This window comes from Typopeltis vanoorti, chromosome 24 (assembly GCF_054136105.1).
Source record: "Typopeltis vanoorti isolate ZY-2024b chromosome 24, IOZ_Tvanoo_1.0, whole genome shotgun sequence".
In the NCBI taxonomy this organism is placed as follows: Eukaryota; Metazoa; Arthropoda; class Arachnida; order Uropygi; family Thelyphonidae; genus Typopeltis; species Typopeltis vanoorti.
Window position 1 is genome coordinate 46,548,172 of NC_143572.1, and position 20,283 is coordinate 46,568,454.

At 36.1% G+C, this 20,283-nt stretch overlaps 1 protein-coding gene across 1 annotated transcript in view; it reads left to right on the forward strand.

Annotated features, from left to right (window-relative positions):
- Positions 1-20,283, forward strand: part of LOC150093157 (glycerophosphocholine cholinephosphodiesterase ENPP6-like) — a 35,140-nt gene that overhangs the window by 12,743 nt on the left and 2,114 nt on the right. The window contains exons 2-5 of the mRNA XM_090413302.1: positions 10,418-10,774; positions 11,156-11,265; positions 17,148-17,303; positions 18,891-19,034. Coding sequence (XP_090269428.1) covers positions 10,418-10,774; positions 11,156-11,265; positions 17,148-17,303; positions 18,891-19,034 — 767 coding nt within the window. The remainder of the gene's footprint in view (positions 1-10,417; positions 10,775-11,155; positions 11,266-17,147; positions 17,304-18,890; positions 19,035-20,283) is intronic.

The window sequence follows — 20,283 nt, forward strand, 5'->3', positions numbered from 1 at the left end:
AAATAATAAATAAATAATTTCTTTCTTTCTTAATTTTTATTATTTTTTTTTGTTATAGTGAACCAATAGCATGGCTGCATTTTAAATTTCACTTGTGTACTATTCGTACATAGAAACAAACACACGAGATTGTTCATTGTATTATCAATAGAGAAAGCTGGACAGACGATTTGTTTAAATTGGCATTTTCAATCTGTGAAGTTTTATTTCCAGAGTTATTTCCAAACTTTTATCAACTATCGCCCTCTGCAGAAGATGTCTTAGTTTTCATGAACTCCTTTGTTTAACATTTATGAATATATTATTATAAGAAAAAATAATAAATGTCCAATATTATAGTTCAGCACTTCCTTTGAAACTCTACCAGTTTCGAAAATGATCGGAATAAAAATGTAAATGTATGGCATGGTTACGAACTACTATGTCATTTCCCACCGTCACTCTCTGAAGCAACTTTTACAGATAATACAACCTAAAGGATTTCGTAACCAAATACGCTGTGTTGAAATGATTATTGCTACACTTTTGTTTTAGCGTGAAACATGGATATTGATCTTTAATAAATTTAGTTTAATCCTTTATCCAAGTGTAAGCAAACAAAGTTTGCCCCTTAAGTATCTTCAGGAGTGAGGCATTATGGGAGATACTAAAACAAGGAGTGATGAGAGCTTGGTGCAACTTTACCACGAGTTGCCTCAGTCCTGATGATACTTTAGGCGCAAACTTTGTTTGCTTACACTTGGATAAAGGATTAAACTAAATTTATTATAGTTTAACCAAGTGGAGAAAACTTCCAACATTAACATTGATCTAGTCGACTGTATACGTGTATCTCTAATATTAGCAGTCACGTTTGGAGAAGAACATCATATAATGCTATACTGACGATCGGTCCGTGCATTACCAGCCAATGGAAATGGGAGTGCCGTACCTCAGTTAAGAAACTGAAACATGCAGAAAAGCAGTCCACTATGAGGGGAATCAACTAGGAGTTTAAAGAGGCTCCAAAGTTTCGATTAGTAGTAGCAATACCTAATAGGATGTAAAGAGCTGCACTTCTTGGTTTCTAGGGAAGAACAGATGCACGAAAGACATGTATCATCCGAAGCAATCAATAGAAGAGAATATTAGCGTACAGAAAATCACTGGAAGTCTATGATATGGATACACAAATCATGCTATACCCTTTTTCAATTGAATTGGGGAGTAATTATGCCGCATATTTGGGATGAGGAATGTGTCATGCCCAAGTGCGTCATCTGACTGTGATATTTGGTGACAGTTATAAGGGTTTGGCGCTGTTTCTCGTATATTTTATTGCAATGCCCCAACCACGAATGATTGAAATTCTATAGTGAATTTTAGTAACAATGTGAAATCCTAGCGAAAACGTTCCAAACATGGAACGTTTTCGAGCCATCTCAGGCCACCTACAGGATGGTGGTCTCCCACTGGAAATGAAAACTCATCTACCACCTAAAGAATTGTAAGCATACTGTGGAATTCGAACCCTGTAGAAGAGTGCAGACGATATCCAATCGATCAACTGAGCTGGTAGGAATTTCGACCTTTGCTTGAGATATCCGGAAGGATGGCCATGAACACTTCTGAATAATACAGAACTGTTCTTACACTGTGGCAGGTCTTCAGAAAGAAAGGAAAAAAAAAAAAAAACGTCATTTTCACCACGACAATGCACCGTATCGTAATGTACGTATGTGTAGGCACTATTTCCACGTAACTTGAGAAGAGTGACGGAGTGCACTGCAATGAATCCGAGTTCAACCTTAACACAACAGAATATCTTTGTGGTGAACTGGAACGTCAGGTGCTGTCCGATATGTGCATCCAATAACAATTGTACACAGGATCGGGGCTAGAGTTTATGTCGCCAGGGACAAGACATGAATTTGACGCTCCTTATCCCCCCCCCTACATAAAATTATTATTATTTTTTATTTATTTATTTATTTTTTTGAAATGCCTTATGTATTAGAAGTGGAAAGAAATTTTCCAATGTTTTAAATTTTCATTTTATTTAAAATATTTTAATTTCACTTACATTACTACAATAGTTTCACTGTTCGTTTATTTTCATTCACGAAAACGAAAAGGCACTGCTAACAAATGTTAAAAGTGTACTTTATGAGCTTTCTGGGCTGCAAATTCTTTAATAATTTCCCTGAAATCCAAGCTCGTGTTCGATGGAAATAGATGCCAAATCACCAAGTCGTTGTTCAGACATCGACGATTTTTTTTAAATATTTGCATCTTTTCCCGCTTTTCTTTTACAGTATTGAGCCCCCGTTAACCGTTTACTTCCGTATCCCGACATAACTAACAAGATTTGTCCAATGCTTCCCTATGAAGTTAGTCACGCCACGCCACGCCACTGCGTGCCACGTAATATAAATATAAACTATAAATACAAATAGTTAAAATATATAAATATAATATAAACTCGCGCCCTGTAATATAAATAAAAATATTAAAAAAATAACAGGGTCTGAAAATTTTGTATAAAAAATTTGTATAAATTTATGAAATTTGCCGCCCTTGCCATTTGGCACCCTGGGCAAATGCGCAGTTTGCCGATGCGGTAGTGTCGGTACTGATTGTACATGGACTAGAGTAAGAAGAATGGTCGAAAATACAGAACTCGCTCATATTATCACAGACTGGTGAAGGGTAAGCCTAGTAAAGATGAAAAGGATAATCAGGAGTGGATGGGACACACTGAGATGTGTGCAGCTTTGATATTTCTCAAATATAGTGGTACTTTAAAAACACATCAAGATAGTGCCTAAAAAAATAAGCAATGCAGTATCATTTTGAAGCTCACCATCGAGTTCACGCTTGTAAACAGCCTCCTACGTATCACTGCGAACATGATAGCAGTTATGTGCGCTCTGAAATATAGTGCTGTGCGAATAGTTATTTCAACTTCATGTATTTCTACGTAATCTTGAAAACAAATGGCGAGAAACGAGATCTGACTCAAGCAGCATTTACATATTCACAGTAAACCACAGTTAACAGATTTAGAATAAACATAGTGTCTACATCCGGTTTCGTTAGCTGAATAAAGAGCGTATCCGCTCTGCAGCCAACAGTTTTGTGTTCGAATCTGCCGTGGGCATAGATGGTTGTGATTGTTTTCCCTAAAAACATATATACTCTTCCAAGATGAGTTGAGTAAGCATGGGAGAAATAGACCGAACCTCTCCTTCATTTAGTTTCTTTCGCATAATGTCTGATGTTTTGCTAACAACGTGCATTATTATTTTTCAATAGTCGTATGAGGCCTATCTGTCCAGTTCAGTGAACATGGTTGCGATGAAAAACGACACGAGTATTGAGAACGAAAGCAAAAAAAAAAAAAAAAGTACACATTTTCAATAACATTTCCGATAATAATAAATATATAAAGTTCAGCGAATCCAAGCGTAAGCAAATACCTGGATAGTGTTACAACTGACCCTTTAGGGAGGGCAACACTGAGGCAACTCATGGTTAGGGTGGAGCAAGCTCCGATCACTACTCTTGATATTTCCCCATAATGTGAAACCCAGCTCCTAGGAGTGTATTACTGTTCTTTATTGAGGTCTCATCGGTGAGTAGGTAGACCCAGAAATACCAAGTTTGTAGCAAACAGAACTTACATATACCCTACTATGAGAAATAGTAGGGTATATGTAAGTTCTGTTTGCTACAAATTTGGTATTAACTAGGTCTACCTACTCACTGGTGAGACCTCAATAAAGGTTGAAACCGGTCTGGGTAGTGACCTTCTCTCCCTCATAATGTAGAACAGTAATACAGCTCCTAGGAGCTGGGTTTCACATTATGGGGAAATATCAAGAGTAGTGATCGGAGCTTGCTCCACCCTTACCATGAGTTGCCTCAGTGTTGCACTCCCTAAAGGGTCAGTTGTAACACTATCCAGGTAACACTACCCTTCATATAATTTGCTTACGCTTGGACTCACCGAACTTTATATATTTACTATATTCGGCATGAAACTCTTTGAGTTTCTTATTCGGCTATGAAACAATATGAGATGTAATATCCCTTAACTTAAATAAGTTTATGTCTCCGAATTGAAGCCTTTGGCTCTTCATATAATTAATAATTTCCGATAATATAAAAACTGTATTGCATTTATATTGTTCTGTACTCATGATAATGTACTATTTGATTAGTGTGAATCTGTACATATTTGAGGCAATGAGAACTCACATGCTAGAAGAGAGGAATTAGTGTCAGAGGTGGCATTTCATTGTAAAATAATAACGGATATCCTAAGGTGAATCATTTTATCTACATTGCTCATTAATTAATAATTATATGTATAATTAAAATTTATCATTGTTAACCTATAAACTCAAAGTCTTCTCGTGCTCGTTTGTAGCAGGCTTTTTACAAACATTCATGTCCAAGGTGGGATTCGAACCCACCACCTTGGCCAACCACGCTGACCGAGTCAGGCATTCATTGAGGGAGGCCTTATGTCGCTCACGACACATTCATACATTATCTTGAATTCATTCACGCTGTTTGCAATCACGAACCTCCAAAGTCAAGCCATTGCAGTCACACACCGCTCTAACAGAGAAAAATCTAGCTCTTATCTCTTTCTTGAGTGCATTCATTCTCAACTTCCATGGATTGTCTCTCGTCCTCTCCCCATCCTTCATGAAATTAAAATTTCCCAACTACTGGTATCCTGGATGATCCTTTCAGAACTTTGAGATCTCTATCATATCACCTTCTTTCTCCTGTTTATAAGTATCTGCAGGCCACAAATTCTCAAAATCTAGTAATGTCACCAGTATAATACGCTGTTGGATATATCATTACACAAAAATGCATAACTTTACATTTACTAACATTGAACTGATAACCATTTTCACATCCCCCCAGTTCTGGCTTATTCAGACCACTTTGATAGTACTGCATATCAATTGTTTTCCTAATTATTCTGCCTATCTTTGCATCATCAGTAAATAATATGTCACCTGCCAAGCCCCCTCCAGTGCCATGAATGTAAACATGAATAACAGTGGATTTAGAGCAGATCCTTGTGGTGCACCATTGATTATCTTAAATCGTGTATATTGACATCCCCCCATATATAACGTTGTGATTCTGCACTCAGCCATCCTCTTCTTCAAACAAGTAATTTATAATCCAACCGCATATCATTCAGCTTATGCAACAGCCTTCCGAGCCAAATCGTGTCAAAATCTCTAGCAAAGTCCAAATGTACACCGCATGTAAGGAAGCCAACGGACACCTTAGTGTGTGTGTGTGAGGAATAAACAGCCTTAATAAGATGTGAGGCTTCCTTTCACTGCGATGATTGTAGCAATCCTACGGGGTATACTTTCCACAAGCGTAGGATAGCGATCAATGGGAATTTTTGACCATTCTTCTTGTAGGCATCAACTATTGAACATCCCACAGACGTTCAATAGTTGAGATCTGTGAATATCACCACACTTGACTGCTTCCCACAAGCGCGGAGACCAGTCAAGTGCGGTGAAGTTCATGTATACTTATTCAGATACCTCTCGAAGTCTCAATGTTCGTGGCACCGCAAACTAAGATCCGAGTCCAAACCAGGAAAAACAGGACCGTGCCATCAAACTGCCACCTCCGAATTTCATAGTTTGTTATGCAGACTGGTAAGAGATGTTCACCGGGCATCCCCAACACCTCCATTTGCTCGGTCGAGGGCATAGCGTGAGTCATTGCTCCATAACACAGCTTTCCAAGCTTCCACATTCCACTGTACATGCTCTTTGCACCACTGAGAGAACGCTGCATGTTGTTTGACGAATGGCGGTTTTTACATATTATTCTTCGTAGCACCCTACGGTCACTTTTGGTGAGTCGTCTGCTGCGAGTAACACTTGCAGTTGACTCCTCCCTGCGCTTCCATCTCAGTAAAAAAAAAAAAAAATCAGCTAACGCCTTTTTTTTAATTCCCGTATAGGGAGTAGGCAAGGCCGTTTAGCCTTCTTTAACTTTTGGAGACTGAGTGGGCAGTTCAATCTCCACTGCCACCCAATCAGATAGCTGGCACAAGGCTATCACTAATTAAGTGACATGCAGTGAAGAGAGACGGCTCACAAGTGCTGCCATCTCGTGGTCCCTAACCCTAACACAATATATTTAATGTCTGAAATAATGTGGGTTTTACGGTCGATTTTCTTGAGTTTGCAGGAAAAACCCGAGTTTCCAGGAGAAAGAACCCTCTTGCCCATGCCAGAGATGAATGGGGATAATAGATAAACGTCGTTGCTGTACCTCTTTCCTCATCAATGGAGAAAAACATTGATCAGTTCCTCTCTGATTTATCTAATATCCCCATTTATCTGCCCGCAATGATTAAGCTTGGCCCACAACAACATTTATCTGTCATCCCCATTAATATGCCCACGACAAACTACGACTAAACACTCTTTTGACATGTGACATCAGGTTAGTTTAGTTTAGGTTAGGTTAGTTTATAATGATTTCTGATTTCATTGAGTGCAAAAGAAGTACTTTCCTTACATTTTTCATTATAAACTAACCTTACCTAACCTAAGCTGTTATAATTTCTATTGAGAATGAAAACCTATATACAAAACCTATAAACATGTTTTTATTACATTTACCAGACTTTTCTAGGAATTATTCACTTTAACCGGTTAAAGTGATTAATTCTCTTAAATTATTCACTTTAACCGGTAAGTATTAATAATAACCGGATTTATCACTTTAACCGTAACATATATATAGCTTCCTAAATTAACATTAAATAAATTTTTATTTAACATCAATAACAGTTTACGTTATTGTGTAAAATAGTATATTATAATTTAATTAAAATATTAAAACATAAATAAATATTAAATAATTAAATAAATTCATTATTTTTAATTAACATCAGCAGCATCCATGACTGTTTAAATCTCTGAAACTTCGTCAAAATCGTATGAAAAAAATAATTTAAAACTGCTTATGAGTTAATGGAACAAGGTGCGTTACAAATGAATTATGCAGTAATCTGCTGCCATCTAGCGGATTATGATAAAAATATTCCTAAATCGTGTAGGCATTGGTGCTATTCTGACTTTCCCTTTTGCTTAAATATAAACAAAAATAAATTTGTATATACTTGCAGACAATGTACTAATTATTCGCTATTTATTACTTATACGTCAGTAAAATATTTTTCAAAATGTTAATCGTAAATAATTTAAGAAGACGGTAAACAACTAAGAGAATAAGTTACAGCAGTAGTACATTAGAATCGCTTTGTTATTCCTGAATATACTATTGCGTCAAAGTATTTTTACAGCTGTCATGCTTTTTAATCATCTGCTGCACATGATATTGCGAATTATGTTTTACGTAGATCTTAAATAGGAAAAGGAAAATAACTGAGACATTCTTTTACTAGCTATTAAAAAAAAGGCTGAAAAAACACAAGCTTTCGACCTTCGTCGCATCCTATTATTTCACTGTGCTTATATTCTCTTAGCCAATATCAAACAGCCTAAGACATGCGCCAAGAACACGCCTGGCGACAATCGTGTTGGCACTGTTTGAGTAGCTAAGAACGAAGTGAAATAATAAGCCAAACGATATTATTTCATAGGAAGTTTGTCGCCATCGGGACTTCTGTTGTTGTAGTTGTTCGAACATTCTGTTGGCGTTTATTTAATTATTAATATCATAGATATCTTGTCAAGATCTATTTAAATATAGACTACTATAAATATAGAATACCAAAATGAAAACACGTGAAAAATTATTATTAGTTTTGTGTGTTTTGTAATTTCACATTTTAAAAACTAATTACAGCTAAATTCGTGTTATTATTGTAATGAATATTTGCATATTTTGAAATGTCAATATCGTCATGTTGGTATTTTTTATAGCCATTTTTAAGCCAATTTTTATGCTAAAAATTTTAAGTTAATTTAAATATTTTGAGTTAAAAATAACTCAGTATTCTCTCGGGGAAAAAAATTCTCATTGAATCTGTTCATGTGGAAGTAATTTAGAACGTGACTCCTTCTGATGTCCTATGTACGATCTTCACGCGAATAAGATAAAATGTGACATCGCATTGCTATGGCTAATTTTCTGGTATGGTCAATGCTTGTGTAAACGAAAATATTAAATAAGAAATATGAGACGACATTTGTTATACCTTGAAGCTGATAAGCATAAGTTTGATTTATAGATATACAGGTATCGAAAAGTTTAGTCCAAATCCGACCGAGCTTCTGTTCACATTTTTAATCGGAATAGAATTGTGCTAGTACTTTTGATACTTTATGTAATTTCTCTGTTTAATACAACATGGCTGAGTCTTAGTCAAGACTGGAAGTGTCTCCACATCAATCATAATGCACCACAAATCACAGATAGGCAACACATTCTAGCACTAGCGCACTCAGGGTTCATGGGATGGGAGGCTGAGTAGAGTAGACGATTTGAGAATACACACTACGCATCGCATCCGCCCTATGACTGAGCATCTGCAAGGATCGCTAATTCATAAGTAGTATAGAAATAGAAGACACGACACAACATAAATAAAAAAATTAAAAAAAGTTTAATTAGGAAAAACATTTTGGAAAATTTTCTAGTGGTTATTTTCCTTTTTCTTTGAGGGAAAGGGTCCCTTTCCCCACTGGGTGCGCCACTGCATTCTAGTAAATAACGTTAGCTTGCACTTCCATATCACAATTTCCAACTATTCCAATCACAACGAGCTCTGTGCGCCACACACACACACACACACACACACACACACACACAAAGTTTGGGAGTAATATTTGACCTTTGCGCATCCCTTTCTTGAAAATTGAAGCTACAGTTCGATATAATTGCCATACAAATCCTAAAGTTGTGAACACTGAAAACTCCTTGTTGAGATAATTAATCTACCGAATAAAGCACAATTCTTTTCACACGCTCTTCTATCTCTTTCCATCAGTGTATGGAGTCTGCCAGACTGTTTCTTGATTTTCTTTTTATGGTTATATTTCCTTTATATTTCTATTATTTTAATGCAACAAGTCATAATTGCTACCGTATGCTCTGATTGTGCAGTACTCCCACGAACTGAGTGATGACTAATATAGTAGTAGTTTCATGACAACTCTTCTAGGAGTCAATTAACCGTAAACCACTTCCCATTTCAAGTACCATACACTACAATAGTTTAGTGCACGTCCCTTGCTTTTATACGTCGTGTCATGTGGTTTTTTGTGCTTTCACGTATTTGAAGAGAAAATAGAGGTGTACGTAAATTTATTGCAACCTACTGCGTGACCTCGATTCTGTTTGAACTTTAGAGAGATTAATGGGGAATGTTCTATGAACCTGAAGTTCATATTTTAGATTACACGAAAGATAAGTCAACCACAGCGCCCCCTGTTTATTAATAGAAGGAAGGCTATTCTTTATTATTATTATGTGACACCTCCAGGGAGTCCAAAGACTCATCGAGGGAGAGTGTGCCAACAGCATTGAACGATTGAACCCTTCCAACTACTAACCGCGCTCAAACTTGCTTAACTTTTTGTGTGAGCCATTAGTAGCAGAGGCTCTACCAATCGACCAACCTTTGCTAGCTTCTTTGTGGTGCAAACTTTATTCTTGTAGCAATTTTTTTTTAATTTATAAATGATAACGCCCACTTATATTCTTGTATCAAATACGATACGTTCTGAAAAAAATTTACAAAGGATGGTTTCTCCTTTGAATGGAATGCAGTTTAAACACAAGTAAACAGATGAAAATAGAGCACAGTACATGAACATTATGATTTTTTCGGCGTCATTTTTTTCCGGCTTTTAAAATCATTTATATTATTATTCATTTGTATTGATTCTAAATCGGTTCTTTATTCTTATTTCGTGATTGTCCATCATTGACCATTCTGGAAAAAAGAAAAAAAGATAAATGACCAAAGCCTTATGTAGCTGATTCCACATGTATTTCTACATCCGACGAAATCGTTATACTGACTAGAACAGACATTTGTATAGAAGTGATTGCGGTTATACAAATATCACTGTGTTGTCTACAGCAATCGACAACATAGTCTGGTGGTTCGGACTTTGAACAGAAAGATAGACTTTGCTTTTAAGAGTCATATTACTTTGCATAACCCTATATTTTAAAGATCGGAAATCAGTTTACTTAGATTATTATTATATTTCAACTGATTTTAATAAAATTAAGAATACAAATAACACAGACGGAGTATTTATATGAATATTTGTCATAAAGTGATGTCTAAACCAGTGAGATCAATAATTCAAAATGTTTACATTAATAAGAAAAATTGTCTATTGTATTTTTTATTTCGTTGATTAATACTTTTTTTTTTGAAACTTTATTTCAGGTTTATATTCTGAGAGTCATGGCTTTGTCCAGAATGAGATGTACGACGAAGAAAAACAGGAATTTTTCCTCATGTATCCTCATCCCAATGCCAGTCATCCTCACTGGTGGAATAAAGCTGAACCGATTTGGGTCACGGCCGAGAAAAATCAAATCCCCACTGGAATGTACTGGTGGGTGGGATGCCAGATAAAGATTAACGATATCTTACCTACGGAATGCGTTAAACATAGATATGGGCCAGGAAATGAGCAAGAAACAAACGAAATCATTGAAACATTCAACAACATTTTGGAAAATTTTCAGAAAGACAAACTCGGCTTAGCGCTAGTTTACTACGGTTCTGTGGACTACACAGGTAATGGAAAACATTATTTATCGATCTATTTGACAATGAGTCAAAAATAGATTTTTACGAGTACATTAAAACTACAATTTATTTCTTTTTATATTCATTGTCTGCATGCGGTACCAGTCTTTGTTGTGTATTTCTGTTGCTTGGACAAATTCTAAAGATAAAAACGTACAGTATTTTAAATTATATTAAGAACCTGCTTTTCTAATTTCAAGATTCCTCCCAGCCAAAAAAAATGTTAATAGACAGTTGATGAAACATGCTATATTTCAAACGACACTTCGTTCCTTATGAGCATTTTTAGTAAAAATTGCAATAGTATATTTAATACTTCCTAATGAAAAATTTTATAAACAATTTTTTTTAATTATTTATTATATTTAGGGCATTATTCAGGTCCAGATTCCGCTGAAAGAATGCGAGCTGTGCAAGACATCGACAGAGCTCTCCTCGCACTTCAGGAAGAGATATCCAAAAAGAACATGGAAGACCAGGTGTAGCATATTTAGTATTATTATGTTGCTATCCATTACTCTATGTAAATCAGTGAAATATAATATGAAATATTATACATATTTCAGAGATATCTGGATGAGAGGGCGCTTTCATTGTTTACAGCCAGCAAACGATTTGCGATTGCTAAGGCGAATATCCATTTTTTTTTTTTGTTTGGTGTTTAAATTATTCGCTAAATCGTTTAAATTTTCCAGTTGATTCAATATTTGGTAAATGTTGCAAAGAAATACGAAATTCAATCTCATAAGGTTTGTTTTATAATGAACACAAATCACAAAATTAAGTATTTTCTATGAAAAATGCATTCTACAATTTTTTGTAGCAAATTCATTTATTATATTTATTAAATTAAAGAGGTCGCTTAAGAGTCAAAGCTAGATATCCGGAAGGACTAAACATAGCCTTTTAAGGAATGCGGAAAACCTAGTAAGGATTCTATCGTCCTTGGATGCGAGTAGATGGCGGTTCGTATGTTAGTGTTTAGTGTCGTGTATGTATTATTGATGATGAATTATGAATTGGTTTGATATGTTTTTAGCGATTTATATTTATGCTTATTCATTAGTAATAGTAGTTAATTGCTTGCTACCATAAACAGTCACTTTATTTTCCATAGTGCTTTATCCAGGTAAGTCATTTGTAATTACAAGTGCGATTCGCTAGGCTAGTAGACTAACTCAGTCTACAGGACATTTGCTGGCAGGCTTCAAGCCCTGCGGGATCATATATTGCTAGTAGTCCGTCTAGGTCTACAGGATACTTTGCTGGCAGGTCCCCGGCCCTGCGGGATTATTATACTGCTTTTAACCCATCTCTGCTGGCAGGAAATCGCCACTTTGAGATGGACAACATCAAAGATCACATCCAGCTCCTTAACAAGGAGCAGTCTCTAGAAGTGCTCAAACTTATAATAAGCAAATTAGAAACTGACTGGCCAGGATTCATAAAAGAGTACATTCACTCTAATGATGGAGAGGAGGAGGAGAATGAGATCTCACAAGAGGATCTCATTGCTGCTCTGTCACCAAAATCCCCCTGTCAAAACATCTCTCAAGGGGAGCACACTTACAAAAGAAGAAGAATCATAGAAGACCAGATGGATGAAGACACATGTACATTAGAAGTCCCAAAGAACACCGAAAAGGTTCCACCAGTAATACTTAGGGACAAGGACAAATGGACCACTGTCACCACAGCCCTTAGAGAACACAAAATTGCATATTCCTGGGCAAAAAATCAAGATGGAGTCAAAATCCAACCAGCCTCAGTCACTGACTACAGACAGCTAACAAGACTAATGGATAACAAAAGTCTCCCATATCATACTTTTGCTTTACCCAGCTAGAAAAATCTCAAGGTTGTGCTTCGCGGAGTGACCGAGGGTGTCACCTGTGAAGAAGTCACCACTGATCTCATGAGTCGGAACCTAACACCAGTGAAAGTGAGCAGGATGCTCAGGGCAGATAAAAGATCAATGCGACTAATACTCGTAGAAATTGATAAGACACAGAAAGAGATTTATGAATTAACAACGATATGTGGCCTCAGAATTTTTACTGAACCACTAAGGAAGAGGTCAACAGCTGGGCAGTGCCATAGGTGCCAAAGGTTTGGCCATGCCCAAAAACTCTGCAAGGCAAATTACAGATGTTTAAAATGTGGCGAGGGCCACCAGACAGTCATGTGCACAAAACCAAGATCCACTCCAGCTAAATGCGCAAATTGTGGAGGACCTCACCCTGCAAACTACAAGGGATGCATTACACTCCCAAATAACCGAGGGTTACAAAAAACTACCCCTCCAACACAATTCAGCGATGCTCAAGCCAGCCGTGCTAATCACACCCCAGCCTACACTATCAGTAGCCCAACAACTCAAGAAAGGAAACAAATGCCTAAAACTTATGCAGAGGCAGCACGAACAAAGGCTACTCCATCTCATGACCATATAGGCTCAAATCTAACTTCAGTACTAACTGCCTCACTAGCTACCATGTTACAAGAATTCAGTTTGACGAATCCTTCACCGTCCTCCACGAAAAGATTCCTACAAGGTATCCACTCAATTCTGACAGCCCTCAACAATGAATAGAAGAAAATTCCATCCCAACTCTCTCATGATCACGGCATGGAATGCCAACGGACTCAGCAATAAAACCCTAGAACTACAAGAGTTCTCTCACAGGCATAATCCTGACATAATACTGGTAAACGAAACACATCTCAGGCCAGCTAATAATCCCAAATTACGGAACTATACTATGTACAAATCAGATAGACTAACCGGAAGTGGAGGAGGAACAGCTATATACATTAAAAACTATCTAAGCCACAATGTTCTGACCAATCCCCAAACCAAGAACCTAGAGATAACAGGCATTGAAGTTAATACCAACAATGCTGGCAATATCAAAATCTACGCTGTTTATAATCCACCCAGCATTCCATTGCTGGTATCCGATTTGGACCCCATTCTCGGCTTCTCCGACTCCATCATCATGGCTGGTGACTTTAATGCCAAACATACAGCCTGGCATAGTTCCACAATCAATGATAAAGGTCGAATTCTAAACCATTACGCAACGCAAAATTCTATTGCTGTAACCGGACCACAGAGCCCACCCATCATAGCTCAACTGGAAGTTCAGATGTACTTGACATAGTTGTCCTCAAAAACATCAGATACCAATACCAGCTGGAAGCAATAAATGAACTTTCATCAGATCATAACCCTATTCTGCTTAAACTTGGTACACAAGAACAATTCTCCCCTCCCCACTCTTTCATATCTTGGGACAAACTCACCAGAATCTTACCTGATCACATTGGCCCAGTCCCTACTATTCATACTAAAAAGGAGATAGAAATGGCTGCAATCAACTTTACCAATCAAATCAAAAATGCAATAAAGGCAGTTACCCAAACCACAGTTTTTCACCCTAGTGGACGGATCCCCGAGGAAATTATGGATTTAATTAGACTGAAAAACAAAGCCAGAAAGCGGTATCATAACACAAGAGCTCCTCAAGATAAAGCAAATTTGAACAAATTAAATAGACTAGTACGTGAAGCCCTCCAGACACATCGAAACCGGGAATCTAAGCTAACAAAATTAAACCCTGAGGACAACTCCATATGGAAGTTTCTGCGAACCTTCCGCACCAAAAGACAACTTTTACCCCCAATTCAAACCTCGTAAGGAATAGCTCACAATGATGGGGAAAAAGGTCTTGCATTGACTTGGAAAGTCAATGCAACCCCTCATATGAAAATTTGAACATCAATCTTATCTACAAGATTCACCGCCGAGTTATTAGGCAGGCCATAACAGAACAAAAAGATGACCTAGAATCTCTCACACCCACTTCTCCAACAGAAGTTATAAACATTATAACCCACCTGAACAACAATAAAGCTCCAGGCCCAGATGGAATTACTAACAGAATAATTAAACTACTCCCCAGAAAAGCCATTGTACATCTAGTCAGCATAATTAATGCCATCCTCAGATTCCAGTATTTCCCTTTAACATGGAAAATAGCAGATGTCATACCAATCAAAAAGATGGGAAAAAACGCTCAACTCCCTGAAAACTACAGACCTATCAGTCTTCTGTCTAACCTTGGAAAGATTGCAGAAAAAGTAGTCCTTATTAGACTTCAATCACAAACGGACCAACTACATATAATCCCAAATGAGCAATTTGGATTCAGAAAAAACCATTCTACCGTTCAGCAGATCCATAGGCTGATCGAATACATTTCCGAAGGCTTCAACTGGAATCTTCATACAGCTGCAGTCTTTTTAGATGCTGCAAAGGCTTTTGATAAGGTGTGGCATCAAGGTCTTCTCTACAAACTCATCACATTCAATATACCTATTAATCTAGTTAAAATAATTCACTCTTACCTCAGAGACAGATACATGCAAGTCAAAATAAATGAAACTGTATCAACCAGACGCAAGATTCTGGCGGGAGTACCGCAGGGCTCACTCTTTGCCCCCTTGCTGTTTTCTATCTATATTGCTGATATTCCTCAAAACCCAAGCTCAACAATCACTGCATTATATGCTGATGACACTGCATTATTAGCCAGATCTCTCAGCCCAAAACTGGCTATTAAGAGACTCCAAAGCAGCATTCACACGCGCTGGAAAGATGGTTTATGGACTGGAGAATTCAAACCAATCCACAGAAGAGCTCAGCCATACTGTTCACTAGAAAAAAGCCTCAAATCAAGGAAGATATACATTTACTAGGTGTTAAAGTCCCATGGCAGAATACAGTCAAATATCTTGGAGTAATTCTGGATAAAAAACTACAATTCACCAACCATATAGAACACATAAGTTCAAAGACGTCTAAAGCAATAGCGCAGCTCTGCCCCATGATCAACAGAAAAAGTAAATTAGATACTCAGAACAAACTGCTCATATACAAGATGGTAATACGCCCAGTCATAACTTATGCATCTCCTGCGTGGAGTCACACTTCGAAGACAAATATTCAGAAGCTGCAGAAAATACAAAACAAATGTCTGAGAATGAGTTTAGATGCTCCATGGTTTATCAGAAACTCCCAAATCCACAGAGACGTCAGCATTCCCTACATCACAACTCTTCTTCATGACCTAGCTGGAAAGATCTTCAATAAGACAATTAATCATTCAAACCCACTGATCAAGCAAGCTTCAGACTATAATGAAGCAGATTTCTGCAAATACAAGAGACCCAAGTCAATTCTATGCTCAGCTGAACAGAGTTAACCTCACTGCCCTTTCAGGGCGAGCTTAAAGCTCAATAATTCTCCACCCAAAGAACTTTCCTTTTCAGATGGAGGGGAATATGAAAAGCATTTATGCTTCACCCATCAAGTCAGTACCGTTATGCGTAGTAAGGATTCTGAAAACATATTTAGATAACTAACAGTTATCTAAATATGACTGGTATACTATCTTACCATACAAGCTGCAATAAATAAATAACAATAAACAATCTCTAGAAAAACATCTCATATAATAAAAGACTCCGAATTAAGAAATTAGCTTTAAGATTACTGCCCCAAAATAGAAAATCAAAAGCGAATTAAACTGCACTCTTAAAATCCTTTTACATTTACATTGCGCAATTTCACTAATAAATCACTCAGTACTTTTAGAGGACATTAAATATTTAGTTAAACTTGCATTTTAAAGCAGAGTACTGATAATAAAAGGGGAGGGGAAGCAGATAAACTAACGTACCGTCTCCTACAGTTTTTAAGAAAACAACAAAGACTGACCAGAAGTCTGCTTTATCTGTATTTCAATAAATAACAAACGATGTAATTTAGTGGGTGGTTTATCGAAGACGCGATAAGCAGAATATATTATGGTTCGTTGCAGCGCTTAATGCTGTCTCTCAGTAAATCCGCTTGTGTTCTTACAAGCATTATTTTCTGTCGCAAGTACATTATCTTAAATCTTCATGTTTGTAGACGTTCGTTCCACATGACCATAACACAAAAGCACCGACATTTATGCAATAATTTAAGTTCGGCTTTATAATGCAGCAGTGAAATGGTTTAGCGGATTATATATCGCGTTCAAGGCTCTTTTTTCATCATTTTTAAGTAGTAGTTATTAACTACTACTACCCGTAAACTTGTTTAGATTACAGATACATTATTGATAAAGCTATGCTTATAACTTGAACGATTCGCTTAGCATTTTAATAAAGTTGACCCTGTTTACTTATTTCATATGTAGAGCAACGGTGCTATTATGATTACTGAATTTATTTTTACATAAAAATATTGATACTTGATTCTTCAATATTGTTATATAAATTTCATTTATGTTATTGTTTTTTTTTTTACTAGGTGAACATTGTAGTCGTGTCCGACCATGGCATGACAAAATCCGGACCGGGCGATGTCGTCTATATTAACCTCGAAGAATATTCTTCTGACATAAAATATATGCTTGGTGGCGGTTCACTGTCTATGATATTGCCCGAAGAAGGCAGACTGGATAGCGTATGTATCTCTACTTATGACGAATGTATTTATCGGTAAAATAAGGCGTGTACTAAAAGAATTCAGTTAGATGGCATTTAATAACAGTACTGTGCTCTTAAGACTAGAAAAATAATTCAGTCGTCTGGTACAGTACCTGAAAACAGAATCTACTATTGACATGGAAACGTTAAATCGAATGTTTCTTAAATAGTCTTTAGACTCCTTGGAAATGTCACGTAATAATAATAATAATAATAATAATAATAATAATAATAATTTATCAAACACTGTGATTGTAGAAAGCTGTAGTCACATTATAATACGAGTAGCGTGCTGAAATACTATGCTACCTGTCATATGCAAACAGAGCTTACTGTTGCCAAGGTAACATGGAAGCATAATATTATTAAGTGTAGTATTTTTTTTTATTATTTTTTTGTTTGTTTTGTTTTGTTCTTTGTAGTTGCCGAAGTCGCCACTTGGTGCTTCCGTGGTATTCATGGCGTTTTAGCGGTTGATGAAATCGGTATATATTGCCGCAGGAAGTTGTGGATAGCAGTTAAAAACAAAAAAAAAAAAAAAAAAAACTTTACATTCTTAGTTCTTGATTTTTTATTAATGATTAAAACTGAGTAATTTTTTAAATATTGTCACTACCAAATAAAAAGTGTACTTTCGAAATGCTGCTATTTTTACTCGGAGAAGAATAATTCTTTTAAACACGCATTCTTCAAGAAAGTAAGTTATAATTTTTTTTATTATTTTTATGAACAAATATAATAGACGAACGCGAGATAAATACTAAATTTCAAATCGTGTTTTTTTCCACCTTGTTGCGTTTGTTTCTACATGACTTTTTACTGTTATTACAATATTTCCACTTTTTTTTGAAAAAAAAATCTTTGTTATATTTTCTGCTGCTAAATAATAGTTTCCCTCTTCTACTAATTCTAGTAGATGGATTATACAGTGCGATAAAGGGAATTATTTATTTTATTTTTTACGCGGCGCATACCTTTCTTTTCTGCTTTGTAGTTTGCATTCAAAGAAGCATCCAGTATGACATTGGAGTTTCACACAGCACGTCACGTTTTCTTACCCGTCAAAAGAGGCCATAGCAGGGTTATATGTCCAATTTATCCGCAGCGGGGTCAGTGCACCGCTGCGGATATATATATATAAAAAAAATCTTGTTTTTAGAATCTAGTGTAAACTATCTCAGCGCGGGAGATAGTTTTCTCTGAAGGACACACTTTTTTTTTTTTCCATGCGAAGCAAAAAAAAATAAAAATAAAAAATTACTTACACAGGTCTCAAATGAAAGGTATGGAGCTACATTAACAAACGTTAAGTCGTAAATCATATCAATTTATTTTGTACGCTGTATATATTTTATTTATTCACTTCTAGGTACACGTTCCTGTATTCTCCATCCAAATTGCACAACCAAACGAGTCGCTTTGTTTAGGTCAAAAATTACATACCGAAAATTTAGCTGCTTTTTTTTTTTTTTTTGGAATACCCACAATCTTACAAAATGGCATAAAAATATACTAATATGAATATTTATTTAATAATTTAGGTTCAATTATAATTCCTTTTCAGCTCTATAATAATTTAAAGAGTGCTGGTATTAAAGGACTGAAGATCTTCAAAAAAGAGGAGATTCCTGAGAAGTACCACTTCAAAAACAATAAATTAGTTTTACCACTCTTCCTCATGGCCGATTACAAATATTACATTCAGAGGGTAAGTTCAGCTTGTTACATTCATACGTTTATGTTTTCATAACATTGCTGTAATTTCCACCAACCAAGTTCGTTGAAAATGAGTTTGCCATTTGTTTGGTGGTGAGTTATCGATCTGATACACAGGTAAAAAGTTTTTCTCTCGGGAAACGCTGGTTTTTCATCCATATATACAAGTAAATCGACCAGAGGACACACGATCCTTATGAGAGTATAAAGTACAGCATTTTATACTTTCATAAGGATCCCTCTGGCACGAGCACATCAGTTTACCGAGTCCTCTTCTAAACGACTCGTAAACCTTCTTATATTTGACCCAGTGTCACAGAGTAACTCATGTATCACCGACACTGGAAATTTGAAATGAATCACCCTTCATTTTAAATTTGATTAACCAATTGATTAACTAAACAAAGTGATTATATAATAAAGAGGAATATATAAAATTTAAATGTTCATTTTTATTGCTAACCACTTACCAAATATGAGCGACTCAAGTAAATTTTCTACATTATTTGCTTGATGTAGAAAATCTTCGCACGATTCCTTGCATAATCGTGTAAATTTAAAAGAATTTCGATTAAGAAATGTCATGCCTTCAATACGATGGTCACGAGAGGAGAACGCCAAGAATTTACGATTGATTCAAGTTCAGATGACTGGGATTTCCTTCACATCCTGTTATTAGCAATTTTATGTCCTACATATAAAATTGCTAAATAATCGTGAAATTCTATTTCTTCACTTTATGAAACCTTCCATTCTACATAAAGAATACTTCTGATTTTATTTCAGATATCGAAAGCACCATATGAATCCCAAATGACTGACTGGTGATATTTGATGTTACATCATTGTTTACCAACATACCTTTAAAAGACATCTTCCAGTCTTTCAACTTTTTAAAGCAAAATTTTTCTCCTGATATTATTCAATTATATAGAATTTGTTATGGATTCCGAATTTCGCTTACAAAAGGAAAATATTATCAACAAAGTGAAGGACCAGCTATGGGGTCCTATCCCATTACCAAACCTGGCCCAATTTTATATGATTCATTTTGAAAACAGATTTTTACTACCATATTTCCTCAACTCCGTATATGGTATCGGTATATGGATGATAAATTTGCCATTTCTGACTAGTTCAGATAGCAAAAACATCATCTGGTTCAGAGACCGACCTTCATGATAAGAACAACATAAGATCTTATGCTAATCTTGTGAAGCCTCCGTAACTCAGTCAGCGAT